Raw genomic sequence first — 26,688 nt, forward strand, 5'->3', positions numbered from 1 at the left:
CATTGAAAAGGTAAATTTTATTTATCTGAACCTGACCCTCTTTAAGCCTACGTTTCCATTTTAACTTCTTTCTTTCTTTTTAGTTTTTTCTACATGGGCCAATTTTGTTCCATTAAAAAAAAAATTCTGCTGCTAAGCTTCCGATTTTCCGTTACCATGTTTTTTTATTTATTCAACCCCGTTCCTGTTATTTTCTAAATCTGTCCTTTCTTACATTTCCATTTTAGCTTCTATTTTATTTGCTGCCAGAGGATGTTTAAAGACATTCCCACAACACAATGGGGTTTCTGACCTTGTATGTCTGGCTTTTGTACACATGAGACACAGTTGACTGTACCTTGCATTGGGACTGTGTGCAAATATCTGGTGTTTTCATTCTATTATTTTAACATTCAAAACATCGAGACTTAGGAATAAAATTAATGCAGTGGGACAATATGAATGTTTCCTGTAAGAAAATCAAATATCAGTCCTAAGTCTCAACTATTAGCTTGTTGGCTGCAGTTTTAAAATGACCATTTTGTGTGTGTGGCAATGGGGACTTTGCCTTTAAAATTAGGTTATATTGATCAAATTTCCCAATCATAGTGCATTGTAGGAATGCCTTTAAGCCTCCTCTGATTTGCTGCATAGCTTGTGATTTCCCGTTTTCATGTTATTTATTTAATTCTTTCCTCAGTTTAATAGCTTTTTTATTTAAACTTCCTGATTTTATTATAGCTTTTTTTCCCCTTACATTTCCTGAAGAGTTTCTTTCTTTCCTTCTTTAGCCTATCATTTTGTGACTAAGTATAACCCACATACTCGTACAGCCTGTTTGTCCTCATTTTGTTTTCTTTTTTATTTATAGTAGGCCTACCTCTTCATGTTGTTTGTACTTTTTAAAACACATCTGTTTCCCGTATTTATTACGCTACGGTCGTTCACCCGTAATATCATTCATTACGTGACTCTGCGTCGTTTACGCGTGCCATGGCGTAGTGCTGCGTTACCCGCGCGGTATCAATGCGCTACGCGAGCGGCTAGGCATTAGATACGCCCGTGCGACGCGCAGGCCTAGCTTAGTAACTGACTCGTTTTTTTTGTTTACCTTGGATAGCAACGGACCACATTTTCACTGATTTTGAGGCCAATTTTTGACCGTTTTCAACCAAATAAAGTTTAAACACGTTCCCGTATATTCCTCGATCTCCCGTATGAATTTGGCGACATTTGGATCGAAACTGACGGAGCCTTTATAGTGATACATAGATACATACAACATTTGCCTATTTATAGTAAGACTAGCGGGACACCCGCGCTTCGCGCGGGTCTCGCTAGATGAGTAAATGGGAGCGTTCACTATAACAGGAAGAATTACTGAACAGGTAGAATCATTGAAAAGGGACATTTTATTTATCTAAAATCTGTCTCTTCTTACATTTTCTTTTTTAGTTTCTTCTGCTTAGCTTGTGATTTTCCGTTTCCATGTTATTTATTTATTTAACCCCGTTCTCATTATTTTCTAAATCTGTTCTTTCTTACATTTCCCTTTTAGCTTTTATTTTATTTGCTGCTTGTGATTTCCCGTTTCCATGTTATTTATTTAATTCTATTCTCATTATTTTAGTTTCTTTTTTCTTACATTTCCTGATTAGTGTCTTTCCTTCTTTGTTTCGTTATCATAATCCCGTGACCCGTCCATGTACCTTTTTGGTCTTTATTTTTCCTTCATTCCGTATTGTCATGTCCACTGGTCTCTGGCTCGCAAGTCGTGTGGCTCTGCGTCGTTTACGCGCGCATTGGCGTAGTGCGCATTACGCACGCGGCGCCGACGCGCTACCGGCCAGCTGCAGTGACGCGTAGGCTGACAACCGATTTTCATAACAAAAACCCGTTTTTTACCCATATTTTCACTGTTTTTGCAGCCAATTCTTGACCGTTTTCAACCAAATAAAGTTTAAACACGTTCCCGTATATTCATCGATCTCCCGTATGAATTTGGCGACATTTGGATCGAAACTGACGGAGCCTTTATAGGCATACATAGATACATACATACATAGATACAACATTCCCCTATTTATAGTAAGACTAGCGGGATACCCGCGCTTCGCGCGGGTCCCCGCTAGATGAGTAAATGGGAGCGTTCACTATAACAGGAAAAATTTCTGAACAGGTAGAATCATTGAAAAGGTACATTTTTATTTATCTAAATCTGTCTCTTCTAACATTTTCTTTTTTAGTTGATTTTTTAGTGATTTTCCGTTTCCATGTTATTTATTTATTTAACCCAGTTCCCATTATTTTCTAAATCTGTTCTTTCTTACATTTCCCTTTTTTAGCATATTTATTTTATTTGCTGCTTGTGATTTCCCGTTTCCATGTTTTTTATTTAATTTTGTTCTCATTATTTTAGCTTCTTTTTTTTTTTCTTACATTTCCTGAATAGTTTCTTTCCTTCTTTGTTTCGTTCCCGTTTCATTTAGTTACTTTAACCCGTTGGTCTAATTACTTGTACCTTTTTGTCCTCATTTTAATTTAATTTTTCTTTATAATACCGCTTCATCCCGTGACCCGTCCATGTACCTTTTTGTCCTTTATTTTTCCTTATTATCATGTCCACTGGTCTCTGGCTCACAGTCGCGTTGCTCTGCGCCGTTTACGCGCCCATTGGCGTAGTGCGCATTACGCACGAGGCGCCGACGCGCTGCCGGCCAGCTGCAGTGACGCGTAGGCTGACAACCGATTTTCGTAACAAAAAACCCGTTTTTACCCATATTTTCACTGTTTTTGCAGCCAATTCTTGACCGTTTTCAACCAAATAAAGTTTAAACACGTTCCCGTATGATTCATCGATCTCCCGTATGAATTTGGCGATTCTTGACCGTTTTCAACCAAATAAAGTTTAAACACGTTCCCGTATGATTCATCGATCTCCCGTATGAATTTGGCGACATTTGGATCGAAACTGACGGAGCCTTTATAGGCATACATAGATAGATACATACATACATAGATACATAGATACAACATTCCCCTATTTATAGTAAGATGATAGGCCTACAGCTAATTTAGTCCGCACCAAAAAGTCGTGCGGTAGACTCTATGCATGCTCTTTCACCTGTGTAGAAACTGTCTTCCTTCCTTCATTCCTTCCATATACGTGCTTACCTCAAATGGCTGAGTATGATCAACGCACGGGCTTTACGTGCACAGTTTACCTATGCACGATCCTGGAACCTAGGATTGATTGCAGATATCAGAACCGGGGATGGTCCCCTTCTCTTTTCGAATAGCTCCGACACTTAACGTGCACAGGGTTGGACTCTTCCTGTACACGGGACCAACGGCTTTACGTGACTTCCGAATCACGGACGAAGCACATACACTACCTATATCTGCACGTGATAAGTAGTGTATGGGGGCGAGAAGAAATTCTTCAATTAAATTCTGAAATTAAATTTCTGAACTGAATTGAAGGATTCCTGACCATATAGGAACTTTTTGGGAGGGAAGAGAATTTTCACCTAAGGCAAGCCCAAGGCTCGAACCCTCGTCGATCGTATCTCCCGGCCGGCAGCGCAGCGCAACGCCTTAACCACTCGGCCATCTCGTCTTGACCACGTGAAATATTAATAGGGAAAATGCCTTAGCATAACAAAGAGTAAGCCCGAAATCTCAGTGAAAACATGAAAAGCTACGTAGCGTAAACGGTCTCGTTTGCATAACAATGAACAACTTCAATAAGAGGCAACGCCCTTTATATCAATTTAGTTGATACCTGGTTTCTCATGAACATAAGATATCAAAACACGAGAGTACAAATTGGCTGCGCTGGGCCGCCCGCTCTGGCTGAGCTGTAACCTGAGTGGCACGGAGCCAGGCGAACCAACTCAAGCCGGGTCCTGCAGCCTGAGTTTACCTGCGTTTGGCTGTGCTAACTTATATGTGACCGTCCACCACGAAACGCTCGTAAAGTCGGCATTGGTCAATTTGTTTTCTTCCGAGTTTAGAAAATATCATACATAAGCTTTACAATGATATATCATTTGACTTCAAACGATATCCAGAAGCGGAGTTATGGTTTGTTAAACTTTGCTCCTTCAGCAAAAGGTACACTATTTCGGTGCTACATTATTTCTCTATTTCCACATTGCTGGTATTAAATATCAAATGGTCATAATTATTGGCGGTCACTTCAAATCATCCCAAGTCAACGAGGTTCAGGAATGTCCTCTCATTGTTAAATGTTCCCAGATGATGCTTGTGGGTTTATAAGAAGTTGCGATCCCAAAGAACTTCAGAGTATTCTTGATACTTTCTGACAAGCCAAATTTGTACCTAGGTACCCGTTTTGATTATGTGTGTGCTCTGTGGTATTTTAGCTTTGGTGAAAGCCCAGTTAAGGTAGCCACAGACAGCAACCCAGCCGTTTCTGAATGTGACTTTGTTCTCCTGAAAGGTCCTCTTGGTCGCTGATGATGGTACAAGTTCGATGTTGCAGGGACCTAATCACCCCGAGTTTTGTATTAGGGATGATGAGAGTCAAATTCCGTATGAGTTGGTTTCCTGTAAACCGTGGACTTGAGTGACTTGAGTGACAGTCCAAAGCTCTCTTGTTATCCACACACCTGGGTAAACTTGATATTTGAGTCTACCTCGTTGATGAATTTGTAAAATGAGGCAACCTCGTTCCTATCAATAATAACAAACGTATCATCAACGTATCGCAGCCACAGTTTAGGAGGGTTCCCATGATTTATCTAGCACAGTCTGGTCAAAATTCTCTATATAGATGTTAACAATATAATAGAAGAATTTCAATAAATTATGAGAAATACGTGGTCTTGAGACAGATCGATAAGAGTTCAATAATTTAGTCCACAGATAAATCCGTTCGGTCATGATGTATAAGTGGAAAAACAAAGGTCCACACATTAGACTAAAACCTATTTCAGGTCAAAATTTGCAACTCATTGATGAATCGATTTTTTATATCTTTTATCCATGCAGGTACGATATTGACCTACAAGATTCCCAAGGCAATTCTGCTCTGCATATCGTATTAGCAAGACATAATAACCATGATCAAGATGATGATCAAGATGATCAAGATGATGATCAAGATGATCAAGATGATTTCAAACATTACGATGATTATGCAGTCGAATTCGTCAAAGGCCTTTGCGAAAGCGGTGCTCAAGTCAACGCTGAGAACCACCGACAGCAATCACCTCTCCACATGGCTGCTGCGTCTAACATGCCGTCTTGTATTGAAATTCTGATCGAGTACGGTGGCTGTATTAACCAGACAGACTACAGAGGGAAAACCCTCTTATCGTGGCCCTGGAACATGGATGTTTTGAAAGTTCTCATTGTATTCTACGCCATAAGCCAGATTTACATATGCGTACATCGCAGCAAGCAACAGCCTTACATTTTGCTGTTAAAACTGGGCGACTATTCCCGGGACTAGACATATTTTACAATGATGACGTCTCAGCTGCATTATTAAAGAGGTTACTTGAACTTGGCGCGGATCCAAACGAACAAGACATCGAAGGCGATACACCACTACACATAGCGGCACGGACACACGCATCCGCTCTTATGATTAAATTACTCCTACGATATGGAGCTAACACCAAATTGCATAACAAACGTGGGGTCACTGCTTTCTATGAACTACTCTCCAATAAGAAAATATTCAATCTTGAAGCACCGTCTGATGTATACCGGAATTGGCATGATCGGGTCCGGTATGAGATTTTGCAGCGCGCCAATACAAAGATACTTCGCATAATGAGAAGATACGCTAATGACGAATTTAATACGGACACTCCCCTACCAGAGACTCATCAGTTTAAATATATAGGGTATGCACCACTACTCATAGCCAAACGTATCGGGAATATAGAATGTTTCGAAAGGGGATTTTTAGAACTTTTAAAGTACGTTTATCCGGAACAAACCATAAATTTTCATCTATTTTTCCCGCATTTCTTAGTACATTTACCCCGTAATAGACCACGAATTTTACAAGACAGTAATATCAAACCCCCATGGGTTCTACAGACAGAGAAAGCAAACATTAATGATTTACTAAAAGAAATAGTTGGAACGGAAAACAACCCCGATACATTGCAGACACACTGCGTTCAGAAGATTAGAAGTTGTATCGGGATTCATAAGTTTGTGGATAGTACCCAGGATAGTAGGGCTACTGTGGCGACACTGGGCTTGCCAAAAGCATTAGAAGACATTATATGTAAACACACCCGTACTATCCCGGACCCACCAGTTTCAAGATATACCGGCATTTTTCTTTGCGCTTTAGGGCCATCTTAGAAGTTTTGAAGCACGTACAGGGTGTCCCAAAAAAAGAGGCCCCTCGTTGCGCCCTCTTTTTCTCTTATTTCAGAAAAGTTGATATTTTGCTATGTAAAGAAACCTTGAGTTGTTAGCTTTAATAAACCAAAACAATTATATCAATCGGCTCTTTTAAAGAAATGTACCCGTTTTCACTCTTTTGGGGTTTATGGGCAATGGATTTTGTTAATAGTGTCATTAATTTGTGGGTAAAATGGATGCCGAATGGGACTTCTTTTGCTTTAGGGTTCATACCACTAAATCCGCGTGTGAAGCGGTTTCCGGTAAAAGTTTATCACGACTATAGTCCCAACTTTGCATAACAAATGTGCAAAATCGGTACAATATTAACAATTTTAGTGTTGCAAATCGTGTTTTGCTAGAACTTGTGAATGTGATCTCTACTAATTTGAACAGAAAACGCGAAAATTTGAGTGATGTTTACGATGATGAGCGCATGAACACGCGAGGCTAAAACGCGGTTAGCAGTCAGACGTAAACACGGGAAAATCGGGTCTTTTTATATAGCGCTATTTTTCTCAAAAAGTTGACCTAAAATATGGTGTCATTTTCAGATATGTTATGCAGAATTTTGTTCTGATTAAAATGATATCAAATATATATTTCAAAGTAAGACGTAACTCGACTTATAGCCTAAAACGTGACCCCTGTTTTGCACGTAAAGTCTATGGAAAGCTATTTGGTGGCATGTACCCTTTACTTGCAATTACTTATTTTTTCTTGGTTATTTATGCCTTTTTGTTTTATTATGTTTCTTACTTTCTTACTTTGTTGTTTCTTGCTTTCTTTTTTTATTTACAACATAAGTCATTTCTCTTTTTAGGATAAAAGGTATAGCCCTAAAAGGCTGTTTGGTTTGTCTTTGGTTCTTCTGAAGTGAGTTTACTGTGATGCTCTGCCCTCTACCTGGTTGCCTCCATGGAGAATGCAGGTTTCAGCCCTGGTCCTCATTGCATCAATTGCGTTGCGTACCATCCTTGTGCGCCGGATACTAGCAAATACATTCAGTAATACGTTTGCGAAGATCTTGGATTTTGCCACAAAGGAAAAAAAATCAAGTGGTGTGAGGTCTGGTGATCGTGCAGGCCACTCCACAGCATGAGCCATCCCAACCACTCTGTTTGCTATCCGTGGACAGAGTGAAAACGGGTAATTTTATTCAAAAGGGCATATCTTCAAAAGTTGTGAACCGATTGAAATAATTGTTTTGATTTATTAGAGCTAACGATTAAAGGTTTCTTTACATGCCAAAATATATTTAATCAACTTTTCAGAAATAGGAGAAAAAGAGGGCGCAATGAGGGGCCTCTTTTTTTGGGACACCCTGTATATCCCGAACAGATGTGTATCTGATCTAGCCATTGAAAAATCAGTGCTAACAACATCGGCTGACGACAAGAAATTTTCTCGAAAGCGTTCCCGTTATTAACAGAAATAAACAAGTAGTGTTGAATTTAAAAGGGCATTTCGTGATCCACAGCCTCATCCCCCACTTTTCTAAAAAAAAGTTGAGATTTTTATATCACTGGAAACCTCTGGCTATATAATGTTTATGTACAAAATATTTCTTGCAGATTAATTCGTTTAGCAAAGATATCGTGAAATTTGAATTTCGTTCTGGTGCACCAGAACGAAATTACAACGCATTGTCTATGGAGCAGTGTAATACACATAATCATGCATAACTCGCGAACGCAAAATCGGAATCAACTGACATTTTGGTAATATGCTTTTTTCGTGGATATGTAATGAAAAATGACATAAATAGAGGATGCTAGGATCACGAAATACTCCTTTAAGTTTGAATTACTTTCATCTGATGATTAAAAATCGTCACTCTGCTACGATAATTGCAACTCATTTTTCAGTCAATTTTTAAAAGCCTTTTGCCCAAATTATGCCACTAATAGCATGTGCCGTTGTAACAATGCCTAAGTCATTTACCAATCAATCATAAAGGAGATTTTTAGGTTAATTGGGCAACTTTTACAGGTTACAAATGACGTGTTAGGCATTTTAACGCTAGGAACTCAAGTGTTTGTGGAGTACCGTAAAATGGGGTAACTTCGGTCAGCGGGGTAACTTTGGTCGGTCAAATATATTTTTTTAAATGGTCATATTTTCGTACAGCAATATTGTTTTTAGTCATATTTGGTGTCAATTTGTTAAGAAATATGTTTGGAAGAAATAATAGTCGCTCATGTGTAATTTCCTTGAAATTTACGAAAAAAGCGGGATTTTTGACCAAAATCAGCAGTTTTTTACATTTTTTTTCAGAAAAAAATAAAATCGATATTTGTGAGCAAGGATGTGTGTTTGATTAATTTTGCAAGGTGTCAAATGTCACAAAAAACAACAACTTGCCCATATTCAGCGAAGATCAATTTTTTTGATTTTTTTTTCTTCATGGAATGTAATACTGTGACCAAAGTTGCCCCAAAGGCGGGGTAACTTTGGTCAGGTCATTTTTAACCCCTAGGGCACCCTTACAAAATTATTTAAAAATCTTTTTCAACTTCAAGGTGTAGAAGGGAACCCTAATGTCACAAAAAAGAGTTAATTAGAAATATAATTGGTTTTGTTTGGAAGCAGTGGTTTAAAAACTCTGAAAAGTGCCCAAAGTTACCCCATTTTACGGTACGTAGTGACAGGTCAAAGTCACTGAAAGTCACGTAATCACCATAAACACAAAACGTTTTAAAAAAGGTTTTATACAGGTTATATTTTTGGTTTTTGGTTTTGGTAAGAACGTTTTAATAACATTAAATGTCGGGTTATACAAAGGTCATGAAAACGTTTAAAACGTTTTGTTTGAAAACACACCACACAAATATTCAAAAGTATTTGTAAAATGTTTTAAAGATGTTATTGTAAAATATTTTTTGCAAACATTTTTTTGCCAACATTTAAATAACATTATGTTAGAATATTTGCAGTAAGTTATCATAAAATGTTTTTGAATGTTATGAAAACGTTTTATAACCCAATATTTAAACGTGTTTTGGCAAACTTTTCTATCCTTTTGCGAATGATGTCGAAAACGTGTTGTGTTTGCTGGGAATCTGATTATTCCTGATCTCCCGATGTGGACCTCATCTTCATTGAATGAAGTAAGGCTTTTGATAAAGTAAGTCATCCTCCTCAGGAATAAGTTGTATATTCATGGCCCTTGTGACATTAGATTTCCTCATTTTACGTTCAATCACTTTCAGTGTGTCCAATTTAGAGAGGCCTCTTCTTAAGGGATGTGGTATGAACGTTTGGACAGTATTTAATGTGGGACATTAGAGCACATCAGACATATCGAATTGCATTCTGAATACGAAGAATGTCCTTCTGATATCAAATAATTTTGATTTTTGAAATTCGCAATGTAATACACATTTTATGGCAAATGATTAAAAATTGATATTTTTGATATATAACAGTCCTCGAAGTAAATTTGATAAATCTAATGATATATTCTTAAAGTGTATGTAGCTGGGATGAAAAGCCGACGATCAATTGAAAATATTGACCTTTCGTATTGAAGATAGAGATTTTTTTTCAGTCCCAAAACACCAAACAAAATTAGGTCTTTTTGGGAAAAAACCCATATCTTCAATATGAAAGGTCAAAATTTTCAATTGATCATCGGCTTTTCCTCCCAGCTACATACACTTTAAGAATATATCATTAGATTTATAAAATTTACTTCGAGGACTGTTATATATCAAAAATGTGAAAAATATCAAATTTTAATAATTTGCCATAAAATTTGTATTATATCGTGAATTTCAAAAAATGAAAATTATTTGATATCAGAAAGACATTCTTCGTATTCAAAATGCAGTTCAATATGTCTGAAGTGCTCTCATGTCCCACAAAAAATACTGTCGAAACGCTCAAAACGCTCATTGCAGATCCCTTAAGGATGGTCTTAACCCTGGAACTATGGAATCTTTCGGGCTAAATTATTAGTCTAAAGAATATAAAAGTATACATTTTTAGACTGGAAATGACTTGCTGAATTCATCTGTGAGGTCCAATTTGGGCCAAAATGCTCATTTTGGAGAAAATCAAAAAAACGGGTTTTTTGCCCAAATTTTTCGTGTAACGTAACAAAAAAAATTGTTTGGCCAAAAATTTTTTTATTAATTTTAAAAACTAGATAAAAATATCTAGGGACCGTTTTTTATTTTTTGAATTTTGACCAACTTTGAGAAATTAGTACGAAAAAAGGTCAAAAAATGCAAAATTTTCAAAGAAATCATAAAAAAGCCTGATTTTCGCCCAAATTTCAAATATTTTTGTTGAAGTTGGTCAAAATTCAAAAAAAATGAAAAAACGGTCCCTAGATATTTTTATCTAGTTTTTAAAAATTAATAAAAAACATTTTTTTGGCCAAACAATTTTTTTGTTACGTTGCACGAAAAATTTGGGCCAAAAACCTGTTTTGGGGGATTTTCTCCAAAATGAGCATTTTGGCCCAAATTGACCTCACAGATGAATTCATCAAGTCATTTCCATTCTAAAATGTATACTTTTATATTCTTTAAACTAATAATTTAGCAGTTATGAGGCCCGAAAGTTTTCATAATTCCAGGGTTCAGACCAACCTTAATGGTTGCTTGTTTTATTATTAGGGCTCCCTCAGGGCTCGATTTGAGGCCCCTTATTATTCAGTATATTTGTTTTTGATTTCCTAATCATGTTCAGTCCTTTCTGCCCCATACGCTGATGACACTCTAATAGAACTATAATAAGTTTGGAAGATGACACCAATATCCCAAGATGCAATTCAAACATGTGAGTGGTTAAAAATGGTAAGTATTGTATGACGTGAAATCGTGAAGTCAAATCCAAATAAATGTACGTCTTTTAGAAATAAAAGTTTTTGTATGTCATTATTTTACCATGTTGATGGGCTATTCCGCTTAAAATCCTTACACCCCTGTGGAAGACATGATCTTAATCATCCACGCATATTTTGGGTCCTTTTCATATCTCGAAATGCAAAGAAGCTATGACTCCCCGGGTGTTGTCAAATAAAAGAAAAAAAAAGTAAACAAGTAAGGTAATTACCCACCGAGGTGACACTCCTCATAAGATTAGTAGATAATTAAATCTGGTCAACCAGAAAAACTCACTTTTGGTCAGATGGAATCACCGACGTTTCGGCCAAAACCTTTGGCCTTCAGCTGGGTGGATGATTTAGGGTCATCCGAGGTCAATCGATGAGGAAGTTGCTTGATGACCCGATCCCAACCATGTCACAGATTAACTCTAACGCCCCCGCTCCTGTTGAGGGACGGTTGTTCGGCTCGTACCGTTCAAACCAACGGGGTTCACGGTCCAAAATGACAACGTCGTCAATGTCAAAACTGTGACCACTGCCCATCAAGGTGTTTGTAGACAGCTGAATCGTTGCCACTTGAACTGGTGCGTCTTGTTGGGACATGCGACTCTGCAGTGGTTGGCCGGTTTCACCAATGTAATGTTCTTGGCACACCTGATCTTCAGCGCACTGGACACCATACACAACTCCTCATAAGACCTCACCCGGGCCAATATTCATATTTTGGCCCTCTCTCGAAATGTAAAAAATTTACGAACTCCCCGAGTGGTGTCGAATGAAAGATAAAAAAGTAAACAGAATATAAAAAAAATTATTACACAACGGGCGCGGGGTGACGCTCCCGGGTCAATATTCTATTTTGGGTCCTTTTCTTATCTAGAAATGCCAAGAAGGTATACCCCGAGTGGTGTCAAATGAAAGTAAAGAATGTATTAAAAATTAAGATCATTTGCACACCAGCATGGGATACATTCGTCAGAAGACCTGGGACTGGGTAAATATTCATATTTTGGGTCCTTTTCATATCTTAATGCCAAGAATGTATGACCCCGAGTGGTGTCAAATAAAAGAGAAAAAAGGTAAAGAATTGAATAAAAAATAATTTCTCCACCGGGTGATAATCCTCATAAGACCTGGGTCAAAGTTTTGTATTTGGGGTCCTTTTTCATACCTCGAAATGCCAACAAATATTGATTTCATAGTAAGTTCTTATGGTCCCAATGGCTTGCCATACATTATACGTAGGCCTACGCGATGACGACGCATAGTAAGTTCTTATGGTCCCAATGGCTTGCCATATACATTATACGTAGGCCTACGCGATGAAAACGCGTCGCGTGAAGCGGCCAGTAACTTTGGTTGCACAAAAACAAACTCAGTCGTCGCTTGCATGCTGCGGCTAGCCGCTGACAACATAAACATTATATAGGCTAGGCCTAGGCCTATAATTAACATACAGATTGTTCAGTAACGGCTAAGCTTGAAATAGGCCTGGGTCTACCTAGACAGGGAATGTTGCCGGCTGGTATGGAATAAACGCAAGAACAAGCCGCGGTCACTGCGGTACTGTGCCATGGGTTCAGTAACTTCTACCAATAATGCCTCGGTCATGCCGATCGGCAGTTCGTCGGCATATAAATTACGCATGAAAAAAGACCCAATAAAATGCCTTTGCGAATTAATTCTTGACCGCGATGTTGGCAGATGCAAAAAAATATTTCAAAAGATGAACTGGCCAGAAATGGTGGCCTTCGAAGAAGCTCGCGATGATTATCGACGGAATGAGGACCCTCAACTATGGCTTTCGATAAAACTGGATACTGCATTCAGCCGTCTTGACGGCAGAAAAGGAGTCATGGACTTACCTATGCACGCCTTACTGACAAGCAGTCACACCGGAAAATATGATAAAAAATTCTACAAGCTATTTAAACTTCTACTCAAACATGGGTAAGTATTTTCACTACGTAAACTATGTCACTATGTGGCCGGTCAAGCAATAAATACAGTATAAAATTAACTTGAAAGTGTTTGATGTTATTTACAAGTGCGGTGTGTTGCTATCTGCTGAAGATGGCATGAATGTGTTGCTATATACTGAAGATAACATATATCTGTGTTGTTATCTGCTAAATCTGAATTTGTGTTGCTATCTACTGAAGATATACTTGTGTTGCTGTTTATTGCAAATATCATGAATTTGAGTTGCTATCTTCTGAAGATAGCATGATTTGTGCTGCTATCTACTGAAGATAGCATAAATTTGTTGCCATCTACTGAAGATAGCATTAATTTACTTTAGTATTGCTATCTTCTGACTATTGCAGGAATTTATGTTGCTATCTTATTGAAGATAGCATGCATTTATTGCTATCTACTGAAGATAACATGAATTTGTGTTACTGTCTTTTGAAGAGAGGGTGAATTTTTGTTGCTATCTACTGAAGATAGCAGGGATTTATGCTGCTATCTACTGAAGATAGCATGCATGAATTTGTCTTGCTATCTACTGAAATAGTATGAATTTGTGTTGCTATCTGCTGAAGATAGCAGGAATTTGTGGAGCTATCTGATAAAGATAGAATGCTGGTGTTCTTATTTATTGAAGATTGCGTGAATTTCTTGAAAATAACACGAATTTGTGTAGCAATCTACTGAAGATGACAGGAATATGTGTTGGTATCTGCTGAACATAGAATTTGTGTTGCTATCTGCTGAACATTGCTATCTGCTGAAAAAAGCACTATCTACTCAAAATAAGATTTGGGTTGCTATATACTGAAGATAACATGAATTCATGTTGCTATCTACTGAAGACAGCATGTATTTGTGTCTTCATCTGCTGAAGATTGAATGAATTTGCGTTGCTATCTACTGAAGACAGCATGGATTTGTGTTTTCTTCTGCTGAAGATTGAATGAATTGCATTGCTATCTACTGAAGACAGCATGGATTTATGTTTTCATCTGCTGAAGATTGAATGAATTTGCGTTGCTATCAACTGAAGACAGCATGTATTTGTGTCTTCATCTGCTGAAGATTGAATGAATTTGTGTTGCTATCTACTGAAGACAGCATGGATTTGTGTTTTCATCTGCTGAAGATTGAATGAATTTGTGTTGCTATCTACTGAAGACAGCATGGATTTGTGTTTTCTTCTGCTGAAGATTGAATGAATTTGCGTTGCTATCTACTGAAGACAGCATGGATTTGTGTTTTCATCTGCTGAAGATTGAATGAATTTGCGTTGCTATCAACTGAAGACAGCATGTATTTGTGTCTTCATCTGCTGAAGATTGAATGAATTTGTGTTGCTATCTACTGAAGACAGCATGGATTTGTGTTTTCATCTGCTGAAGATTGAATGAATTTGTGTTGCTATCTACTGAAGACAGCATGGATTTGTGTTTTCATCTGCTGAAGATTGAATGAATTTGCGTTGCTATCTACTGAAGACAGCATGGATTTGTGTTTTCTTCTGCTGAAGATTGAATGAATTGCATTGCTATCTACTGAAGACAGCATGGATTTGTGTTTTCATCTGCTGAAAATTGAATGAATTTGCATTGCTATCTACTGAAGACAGCATGGATTTGTGTTTTCATCTGCTGAAGATTGAATGAATTTGCGTTGCTATCTACTGAAGACAGCATGTATTTGTGTTTTCATCTGCTGAAAATTGAATGAATTTGCTTTGCTATCTACTGAAGACAGCATGGATTTGTGTTTTTATCTGCTGAAGATTGAATGAATTTGTGTTGCTATCTACTGAAGACAGCATGAATTTGTGTCTTCATCTGCTGAAGATTGAATGAATTTGCGTTGCTATCAACTGAAGACGGCATGGATTTGTGTTTTCATCTGCTGAAGATTGAATGAATTTGCGTTGCTATCTACTGAAGACAGCATGGATTTGTGTTTTCATCTGCTGAAGATTGAATGAATTTGCGTTGCTATCTACTGAAGACAGCATGAATTTGTGTTTTCATCTGCTGAAGTTTGAATGGATTTGCGTTGCTATCTACTGAAGACAGCATGGATTTGTGTTTTCATCTGCTGAAGATTGAATGAATTTGCGTTGCTATCTACTGAAGACAGCATGGATTTGTGTTTTCATCTGCTGAAGATTGAATGAATTTGCGTTGCTATCTACTGAAGACAGCATGGATTTGTGTTTTCTTCTGCTGAAGATTGAATGAATTGCATTGCTATCTACTGAAGACAGCATGGATTTGTGTTTTCATCTGCTGAAAATTGAATGAATTTGCATTGCTATCTACTGAAGACAGCATGGATTTGTGTTTTCATCTGCTGAAGATTGAATGAATTTGCGTTGCTATCTACTGAAGACAGCATGTATTTGTGTTTTCATCTGCTGAAAATTGAATGAATTTGCTTTGCTATCTACTGTAGACAGCATGGATTTGTGTTTTTATCTGCTGAAGATTGAATGAATTTGTGTTGCTATCTACTGAAGACAGCATGAATTTGTGTCTTCATCTGCTGAAGATTGAATGAATTTGCGTTGCTATCAACTGAAGACGGCATGGATTTGTGTTTTCATCTGCTGAAGATTGAATGAATTTGCGTTGCTATCTACTGAAGACAGCATGGATTTGTGTTTTCATCTGCTGAAGATTGAATGAATTTGCGTTGCTATCTACTGAAGACAGCATGAATTTGTGTTTTCATCTGCTGAAGTTTGAATGGATTTGCGTTGCTATCTACTGAAGACAGCATGGATTTGTGTTTTCATCTGCTGAAGATTGAATGAATTTGCGTTGCTATCTACTGAAGACAGCATGGATTTGTGTTTTCATCTGCTGAAGATTGAATGAATTTGCGTTGCTATCTACTGAAGACAGCATGGATTTGTGTTTTCATCTGCTGAAGATTGAATGAATTTGCGTTGCTATCTACTGAAGACAGCATGGATGTGTGTTTTCATCTGCTGAAGTTTGAATGAATTTGCCTTGCTATCTACTGAAGACAGCATGGATGTGTGTTTTCATCTGCTGAAGTTTGAATGAATTTGCGTTGCTATCTACTGAAGACAGCATGAATTTGTGTTTTCATCTGCTGAAGATTGAATGAATTTGCGTTGCTATCTACTGAAGACAGCATGGATGTGTGTTTTCATCTGCTGAAGTTTGAATGAATTTGCGTTGCTATCTACTGAAGACAGCATGGATTTGTGTTTTCATCTGCTGAAGTTTGAATGAATTTGCGTTGCTATCAACTGAAGACAGCATGGATTTATGTTTTCTTCTGCTGAAGATTGAATGAATTTGCGTTGCTATCTACTGAAGACAGCATGGATGTGTGTTTTCATCTGCTGAAGTTTGAATGAATTTGCGTTGCTATCTACTGAAGACAGCATGGATTTGTGTCTTCATCTGCTGAAGATTGAATGAATTTGCGTTGCTATCTACTGAAGACAGCATGGATTTGTGTTTTCATCTGCTGAAGATTGAATGAATTTGCATTGCTATCTACTGAAGACAGCATGGATTTGTGTTTTCATCTGCTGAAAATTGAATGAATTTGCGTTGCTTTCTACTGAAGACAGCATGAATTTGTGTTTTCATCTGCTGAAGATTGAATGAATTTGCGTTGCTATCTACTGAAGACAGCATGGATTTGTGTTTTCATCTGCTGAAGATTGAATGAATTTGCGTTGCTATCTACTGAAGACAGCATGGATTTGTGTTTTCATCTGCTGAAGATTGAATGAATTTGCGTTGCTATCTACTGAAGACAGCATGAATTTGTGTTTTCATCTGCTGAAGTTTGAATGAATTTGCGTTGCTATCTACTGGAGACAGCATGGATTTGTGTTTTCATCTGCTGAAGATTGAATGAATTTGCGTTGCTATCTACTGAAGACAGCATGGATTTGTGTTTTCATCTGCTGAAGATTGAATGAATTTGCGTTGCTATCTACTGAAGACAGCATGGATTTGTGTTTTCATCTGCTGAAGATTGAATGAATTTGCGTTGCTATCTACTGAAGACAGCATGGATGTGTGTTTTCATCTGCTGAAGTTTGAATGAATTTGCCTTGCTATCTACTGAAGACAGCATGGATGTGTGTTTTCATCTGCTGAAGTTTGAATGAATTTGCGTTGCTATCTACTGAAGACAGCATGAATTTGTGTTTTCATCTGCTGAAGATTGAATGAATTTGCGTTGCTATCTACTGAAGACAGCATGGATGTGTGTTTTCATCTGCTGAAGTTTGAATGAATTTGCGTTGCTATCTACTGAAGACAGCATGGATTTGTGTTTTCATCTGCTGAAGTTTGAATGAATTTGCGTTGCTATCAACTGAAGACAGCATGGATTTGTGTTTTCTTCTGCTGAAGATTGAATGAATTTGCGTTGCTATCTACTGAAGACAGCATGAATTTGTGTTTTCATCTGCTGAAGTTTGAATGAATTTGCGTTGCTATCTACTGAAGACAGTATGGATTTGTGTCTTCATCTGCTGAAGATTGAATGAATTTGCGTTGCTATCTACTGAAGACAGCATGGATTTGTGTTTTCATCTGCTGAAGATTGAATGAATTTGGATTGCTATCTACTGAAGACAGCATGGATTTGTGTTTTCATCTGCTGAAAATTGAATGAATTTGCGTTGCTATCTACTGAAGACAGCATGGATGTGTGTTTTCATCTGCTGAACTTTGAATGAATTTGCGTTGCTATCTACTGAAGACAGCATGGATTTGTGTTTTTTCATCTGCTGAAAATTGAATGAATTTGCCTTGCTATCTACTGAAGACAGCATGGATGTGTGTTTTCATCTGCTGAAGATTGAATGAATTTGCATTGCTATCTACTGAAGACAGCATGGATTTGTGTTTTCATCTGCTGAAAATTGAATGAATTTGCCTTGCTATCTACTGAAGACAGCATGGATGTGTGTTTTCATCTGCTGAAGTTTGAATGAATTTGCGTTGCTATCTACTGAAGACAGCATGGATTTGTGTTTTCATCTGCTGAAGATTGAATGAATTTGCGTTGCTTTCTACTGAAGACAGCATGGATTTGTGTTTTCATCTGCTGAAGTTTGAATGAATTTGCCTTGTTATCTACTGAAGACAGCATGGATGTGTGTTTTCATCTGCTGAAGTTTGAATGAATTTGCGTTGCTATCTACTGAAGACAGCATGGATTTGTGTTTTCATCTGCTGAAGATTGAATGAATTTGCGTTGCTTTCTACTGAAGACAGCATGGATTTGTGTTTTCATCTGCTGAAGTTTGAATGAATTTGCGTTGCTATCTACTGAAGACAGCATGGATTTGTGTTTTCATCTGCTGAAAATTGAATGAATTTGCATTGCTATCAACTGAAGACAGCATGGATTTGTGTCTTCATCTGCTGAAGATTGAATGAATTTGCGTTGCTATCTACTGAAGACAGCATGGATTTGTGTCTTCATCTGCTGAAGATTGAATGAATTTGCGTTGCTATCTACTGAAGACAGCATGGATTTGTGTTTTCATCAGCTGAAGATTGAATGAATTTGCGTTGCTATCTACTGAAGACAGCATGGATTTGTGTTTTCATCTGCTGAAGATTGAATGAATTTGCGTTGCTATCTACTGAAGACAGCATGGATTTGTGTTTTCTTCTGCTGAAGATTGAATGAATTGCATTGCTATCTACTGAAGACAGCATGGATTTGTGTTTTCATCTGCTGAAAATTGAATGAATTTGCATTGCTATCTACAAGACAGCATGGATTTGTGTTTTCATCTGCTGAAGTTTGAATGAATTTGCGTTGCTATCTACTGAAGACAGCATGTATTTGTGTTTTCATCTGCTGAAAATTGAATGAATTTGCTTTGCTATCTACTGAAGACAGCATGGATTTGTGTTTTTATCTGCTGAAGATTGAATGAATTTGTGTTGCTATCTACTGAAGACAGCATGAATTTGTGTCTTCATCTGCTGAAGATTGAATGAATTTGCGTTGCTATCAACTGAAGACGGCATGGATTTGTGTTTTCATCTGCTGAAGATTGAATGAATTTGCGTTGCTATCTACTGAAGACAGCATGGATTTGTGTTTTCATCTGCTGAAGATTGAATGAATTTGCGTTGCTATCTACTGAAGACAGCATGAATTTGTGTTTTCATCTGCTGAAGTTTGAATGGATTTGCGTTGCTATCTACTGAAGACAGCATGGATTTGTGTTTTCATCTGCTGAAGATTGAATGAATTTGCATTGCTATCTACTGAAGACAGCATGGATTTGTGTTTTCATCTGCTGAAGATTGAATGAATTTGCGTTGCTATCTACTGAAGACAGCATGGATTTGTGTTTTCATCTGCTGAAGATTAAATGAATTTGCGTTGCTATCTACTGAAGACAGCATGGATGTGTGTTTTCATCTGCTGAAGTTTGAATGAATTTGCCTTGCTATCTACTGAAGACAGCATGGATGTGTGTTTTCATCTGCTGAAGTTTGAATGAATTTGCGTTGCTATCTACTGAAGACAGCATGAATTTGTGTTTTCATCTGCTGAAGATTGAATGAATTTGCGTTGCTATCTACTGAAGACAGCATGGATGTGTGTTTTCATCTGCTGAAGTTTGAATGAATTTGCGTTGCTATCTACTGAAGACAGCATGGATTTGTGTTTTCATCTGCTGAAGTTTGAATGAATTTGCGTTGCTATCAACTGAAGACAGCATGGATTTATGTTTTCTTCTGCTGAAGATTGAATGAATTTGCGTTGCTATCTACTGAAGACAGCATGGATGTGTGTTTTCATCTGCTGAAGTTTGAATGAATTTGCGTTGCTATCTACTGAAGACAGCATGGATTTGTGTCTTCATCTGCTGAAGATTGAATGAATTTGCGTTGCTATCTACTGAAGACAGCATGGATTTGTGTTTTCATCTGCTGAAGATTGAATGAATTTGCATTGCTATCTACTGAAGACAGCATGGATTTGTGTTTTCATCTGCTGAAGATTGAATGAATTTGCGTTGCTATCTACTGAAGACAGCATGGATTTGTGTTTTCATCTGCTGAAGATTGAATGAATTTGCGTTGCTATCTACTGAAGACAGCATGGATGTGTGTTTTCATCTGCTGAAGTTTGAATGAATTTGCCTTGCTATCTACTGAAGACAGCATGGATGTGTGTTTTCATCTGCTGAAGTTTGAATGAATTTGCGTTGCTATCTACTGAAGACAGCATGAATTTGTGTTTTCATCTGCTGAAGATTGAATGAATTTGCGTTGCTATCTACTGAAGACAGCATGGATGTGTGTTTTCATCTGCTGAAGTTTGAATGAATTTGCGTTGCTATCTACTGAAGACAGCATGGATTTGTGTTTTCATCTGCTGAAGTTTGAATGAATTTGCGTTGCTATCAACTGAAGACAGCATGGATTTATGTTTTCTTCTGCTGAAGATTGAATGAATTTGCGTTGCTATCTACTGAAGACAGCATGGATGTGTGTTTTCATCTGCTGAAGTTTGAATGAATTTGCGTTGCTATCTACTGAAGACAGCATGGATTTGTGTCTTCATCTGCTGAAGATTGAATGAATTTGCGTTGCTATCTACTGAAGACAGCATGGATTTGTGTTTTCATCTGCTGAAGATTGAATGAATTTGCATTGCTATCTACTGAAGACAGCATGGATTTGTGTTTTCATCTGCTGAAAATTGAATGAATTTGCGTTGCTTTCTACTGAAGACAGCATGAATTTGTGTTTTCATCTGCTGAAGATTGAATGAATTTGCGTTGCTATCTACTGAAGACAGCATGGATTTGTGTTTTCATCTGCTGAAGATTGAATGAATTTGCGTTGCTATCTACTGAAGACAGCATGGATTTGTGTTTTCATCTGCTGAAGATTGAATGAATTTGCGTTGCTATCTACTGAAGACAGCATGAATTTGTGTTTTCATCTGCTGAAGTTTGAATGAATTTGCGTTGCTATCTACTGGAGACAGCATGGATTTGTGTTTTCATCTGCTGAAGATTGAATGAATTTGCGTTGCTATCTACTGAAGACAGCATGGATTTGTGTTTTCATCTGCTGAAGATTGAATGAATTTGCGTTGCTATCTACTGAAGACAGCATGGATTTGTGTTTTCATCTGCTGAAGATTGAATGAATTTGCGTTGCTATCTACTGAAGACAGCATGGATGTGTGTTTTCATCTGCTGAAGTTTGAATGAATTTGCCTTGCTATCTACTGAAGACAGCATGGATGTGTGTTTTCATCTGCTGAAGTTTGAATGAATTTGCGTTGCTATCTACTGAAGACAGCATGAATTTGTGTTTTCATCTGCTGAAGATTGAATGAATTTGCGTTGCTATCTACTGAAGACAGCATGGATGTGTGTTTTCATCTGCTGAAGTTTGAATGAATTTGCGTTGCTATCTACTGAAGACAGCATGGATTTGTGTTTTCATCTGCTGAAGTTTGAATGAATTTGCGTTGCTATCAACTGAAGACAGCATGGATTTGTGTTTTCTTCTGCTGAAGATTGAATGAATTTGCGTTGCTATCTACTGAAGACAGCATGAATTTGTGTTTTCATCTGCTGAAGTTTGAATGAATTTGCGTTGCTATCTACTGAAGACAGTATGGATTTGTGTCTTCATCTGCTGAAGATTGAATGAATTTGCGTTGCTATCTACTGAAGACAGCATGGATTTGTGTTTTCATCTGCTGAAGATTGAATGAATTTGCATTGCTATCTACTGAAGACAGCATGGATTTGTGTTTTCATCTGCTGAAAATTGAATGAATTTGCGTTGCTATCTACTGAAGACAGCATGGATGTGTGTTTTCATCTGCTGAACTTTGAATGAATTTGCGTTGCTATCTACTGAAGACAGCATGGATTTGTGTTTTCATCTGCTGAAAATTGAATGAATTTGCCTTGCTATCTACTGAAGACAGCATGGATGTGTGTTTTCATCTGCTGAAGATTGAATGAATTTGCATTGCTATCTACTGAAGACAGCATGGATTTGTGTTTTCATCTGCTGAAAATTGAATGAATTTGCCTTGCTATCTACTGAAGACAGCATGGATGTGTGTTTTCATCTGCTGAAGTTTGAATGAATTTGCGTTGCTATCTACTGAAGACAGCATGGATTTGTGTTTTCATCTGCTGAAGTTTGAATGAATTTGCGTTGCTATCTACTGAAGACAGCATGAATTTGTGTTTTCATCTGCTGAAGATTGAATGAATTTGCGTTGCTATCTACTGAAGACAGCATGGATGTGTGTTTTCATCTGCTGAAGTTTGAATGAATTTGCGTTGCTATCTACTGAAGACAGCATGGATTTGTGTTTTCATCTGCTGAAGTTTGAATGAATTTGCGTTGCTATCAACTGAAGACAGCATGGATTTATGTTTTCTTCTGCTGAAGATTGAATGAATTTGCGTTGCTATCTACTGAAGACAGCATGGATGTGTGTTTTCATCTGCTGAAGTTTGAATGAATTTGCGTTGCTATCTACTGAAGACAGCATGGATTTGTGTTTTCATCTGCTGAAGATTGAATGAATTTGCGTTGCTATCTACTGAAGACAGCATGGATTTGTGTTTTCATCTGCTGAAGATTGAATGAATTTGCATTGCTATCTACTGAAGACAGCATGGATTTGTGTTTTCATCTGCTGAAAATTGAATGAATTTGCGTTGCTTTCTACTGAAGACAGCATGAATTTGTGTTTTCATCTGCTGAAGATTGAATGAATTTGCGTTGCTATCTACTGAAGACAGCATGGATTTGTGTTTTCATCTGCTGAAGATTGAATGAATTTGCGTTGCTATCTACTGAAGACAGCATGGATTTGTGTTTTCATCTGCTGAAGATTGAATGAATTTGCGTTGCTATCTACTGAAGACAGCATGAATGTGTGTTTTCATCTGCTGAAGTTTGAATGAATTTGCGTTGCTATCTACTGGAGACAGCATGGATTTGTGTTTTCATCTGCTGAAGATTGAATGAATTTGCGTTGCTATCTACTGAAGACAGCATGGATTTGTGTTTTCATCTGCTGAAGATTGAATGAATTTGCGTTGCTATCTACTGAAGACAGCATGGATTTGTGTTTTCATCTGCTGAAGATTGAATGAATTTGCGTTGCTATCTACTGAAGACAGCATGGATGTGTGTTTTCATCTGCTGAAGTTTGAATGAATTTGCCTTGCTATCTACTGAAGACAGCATGGATGTGTGTTTTCATCTGCTGAAGTTTGAATGAATTTGCGTTGCTATCTACTGAAGACAGCATGAATTTGTGTTTTCATCTGCTGAAGATTGAATGAATTTGCGTTGCTATCTACTGAAGACAGCATGGATGTGTGTTTTCATCTGCTGAAGTTTGAATGAATTTGCGTTGCTATCTACTGAAGACAGCATGGATTTGTGTTTTCATCTGCTGAAGTTTGAATGAATTTGCGTTGCTATCAACTGAAGACAGCATGGATTTGTGTTTTCTTCTGCTGAAGATTGAATGAATTTGCGTTGCTATCTACTGAAGACAGCATGAATTTGTGTTTTCATCTGCTGAAGTTTGAATGAATTTGCGTTGCTATCTACTGAAGACAGTATGGATTTGTGTCTTCATCTGCTGAAGATTGAATGAATTTGCGTTGCTATCTACTGAAGACAGCATGGATTTGTGTTTTCATCTGCTGAAGATTGAATGAATTTGCATTGCTATCTACTGAAGACAGCATGGATTTGTGTTTTCATCTGCTGAAAATTGAATGAATTTGCGTTGCTATCTACTGAAGACAGCATGGATGTGTGTTTTCATCTGCTGAACTTTGAATGAATTTGCGTTGCTATCTACTGAAGACAGCATGGATTTGTGTTTTCATCTGCTGAAAATTGAATGAATTTGCCTTGCTATCTACTGAAGACAGCATGGATGTGTGTTTTCATCTGCTGAAGATTGAATGAATTTGCATTGCTATCTACTGAAGACAGCATGGATTTGTGTTTTCATCTGCTGAAAATTGAATGAATTTGCCTTGCTATCTACTGAAGACAGCATGGATGTGTGTTTTCATCTGCTGAAGTTTGAATGAATTTGCGTTGCTATCTACTGAAGACAGCATGGATTTGTGTTTTCATCTGCTGAAGATTGAATGAATTTGCGTTGCTTTCTACTGAAGACAGCATGGATTTGTGTTTTCATCTGCTGAAGTTTGAATGAATTTGCCTTGTTATCTACTGAAGACAGCATGGATGTGTGTTTTCATCTGCTGAAGTTTGAATGAATTTGCGTTGCTATCTACTGAAGACAGCATGGATTTGTGTTTTCATCTGCTGAAGATTGAATGAATTTGCGTTGCTTTCTACTGAAGACAGCATGGATTTGTGTTTTCATCTGCTGAAGTTTGAATGAATTTGCGTTGCTATCTACTGAAGACAGCATGGATTTGTGTTTTCATCTGCTGAAAATTGAATGAATTTGCATTGCTATCAACTGAAGACAGCATGGATTTGTGTCTTCATCTGCTGAAGATTGAATGAATTTGCGTTGCTATCTACTGAAGACAGCATGGATTTGTGTCTTCATCTGCTGAAGATTGAATGAATTTGCGTTGCTATCTACTGAAGACAGCATGGATTTGTGTTTTCATCTGCTGAAGATTGAATGAATTTGCGTTGCTATCTACTGAAGACAGCATGGATTTGTGTTTTCATCTTCTGAAGATTGAATGAAGTTGCGTTGCTTTCTACTGAAGACAGCATGGATTTGTGTTTTCATCTGCTGAAGATTGAATGAATTTGCGTTGCTATCTACTGAAGACAGCATGGATTTGTGTTTTCATCTGCTGAAGATTGAATGAATTTGCGTTGCTATCTACTGAAGACAGCGTGGATTTGTGTTTTCATCTGCTGAAGATTGAATGAATTTGCGTTGCTATCTACTGAAGACAGCATGGATTTGTGTTTTCATCTGCTGAAGATTGAATGAATTTGCGTTGCTTTCTACTGAAGACAGCATGGATTTGTGTTTTCATCTGCTGAAGATTGAATGAATTTGCATTGCTATCAACTGAAGACAGCATGGATTTGTGTCTTCATCTGCTGAAGATTGAATGAATTTGCGTTGCTATCTACTGAAGACAGCATGGATTTGTGTTTTCATCTGCTGAAGATTGAATGAATTTGCGTTGCTATCTACTGAAGACAGCATGGATTTGTGTTTTCATCTGCTGAAGATTGAATGAATTTGCGTTGCTATCTACTGAAGACAGCATGGATTTGTGTCTTCATCTGCTGAAGATTGAATGAATTTGCGTTGCTATCTACTGAAGACAGCATGGATTTGTGTTTTCATCAGCTGAAGATTGAATGAATTTGCGTTGCTATCTACTGAAGACAGCATGGATTTGTGTTTTCATCTTCTGAAGATTGAATGAAGTTGCGTTGCTTTCTACTGAAGACAGCATGGATTTGTGTTTTCATCTGCTGAAGATTGAATGAATTTGCGTTGCTATCAACTGAAGACAGCATGGATTTGTGTTTTCATCTGCTGAAGATTGAATGAATTTGCGTTGCTATCTACTGAAGACAGCATGGATTTGTGTTTTCATCTGCTGAAGATTGAATGAATTTGCGTTGCTATCTACTGAAGACAGCATGGATTTGTGTTTTCATCTGCTGAAGATTGAATGAATTTGCGTTGCTTTCTACTGAAGACAGCATGGATTTGTGTTTTCATCTGCTGAAGATTGAATGAATTTGCGTTGCTATCTACTGAAGACAGCATGAATTTGTGTTTTCATCTGCTGAAGATTGAATGAATTTGCGTTGCTATCTACTGAAGACAGCATGGATTTGTGTTATCATCTGCTGAAGATTGAATGAATTGCGTTGCTATCTACTGAAGACAGCATGGATTTGTGTTTTCATCTGCTGAAGTTTGAATGAATTTGCGTTGCTATCTACTGAAGACAGCATGGATTTGTGTTTTCATCTGCTGAAAATTGAATGAATTTGCATTGCTATCTACTGAAGACAGCATCTAGATTTGTGTTTTCATCTGCTGAAGATTGAATGAATTTGCGTTGCTATCTACTGAAGACAGCATGGATTTGTGTTTTCATCTGCTGAAGATTGAATGAATTTGCGTTGCTATCAACTGAAGACAGCATGGATTTGTGTCTTCATCTGCTGAAGATTGAATGAATTTGCGTTGCTATCTACTGAAGACAGCATGGATTTGTGTTTTCATCAGCTGAAGATTGAATGAATTTGCGTTGCTATCTACTGAAGACAGCATGGATTTGTGTTTTCTTCTGCTGAAGATTGAATGAATTTGCGTTGCTATCTACTGAAGACAGCATGGATTTGTGTTTTCATCTGCTGAAGATTGAATGAATCTGCGTTGCTATCAACTGAAGACAGCATGTATTTGTGTCTTCATCTGCTGAAGATTGAATGAATTTGCGTTGCTATCTA

General features: G+C 37.5%; 1 protein-coding gene across 1 annotated transcript in view; it reads left to right on the plus strand.

Annotated features, from left to right (window-relative positions):
* The first annotated feature begins 12,950 nt into the window (after positions 1-12,950).
* LOC140169458 (ankyrin repeat domain-containing protein 61-like) overlaps positions 12,951-26,688 on the plus strand; it is a 30,712-nt gene continuing 16,974 nt past the window's right edge. Inside the window, 1 exon segment of the mRNA XM_072192719.1 lies at positions 12,951-13,159. Within this exon segment, the coding sequence (XP_072048820.1) occupies positions 12,951-13,159 (209 nt within the window).

The sequence above is a fragment of the Amphiura filiformis genome, chromosome 14, assembly GCF_039555335.1.
Source record: "Amphiura filiformis chromosome 14, Afil_fr2py, whole genome shotgun sequence".
Classification (NCBI taxonomy): Eukaryota; Metazoa; Echinodermata; class Ophiuroidea; order Amphilepidida; family Amphiuridae; genus Amphiura; species Amphiura filiformis.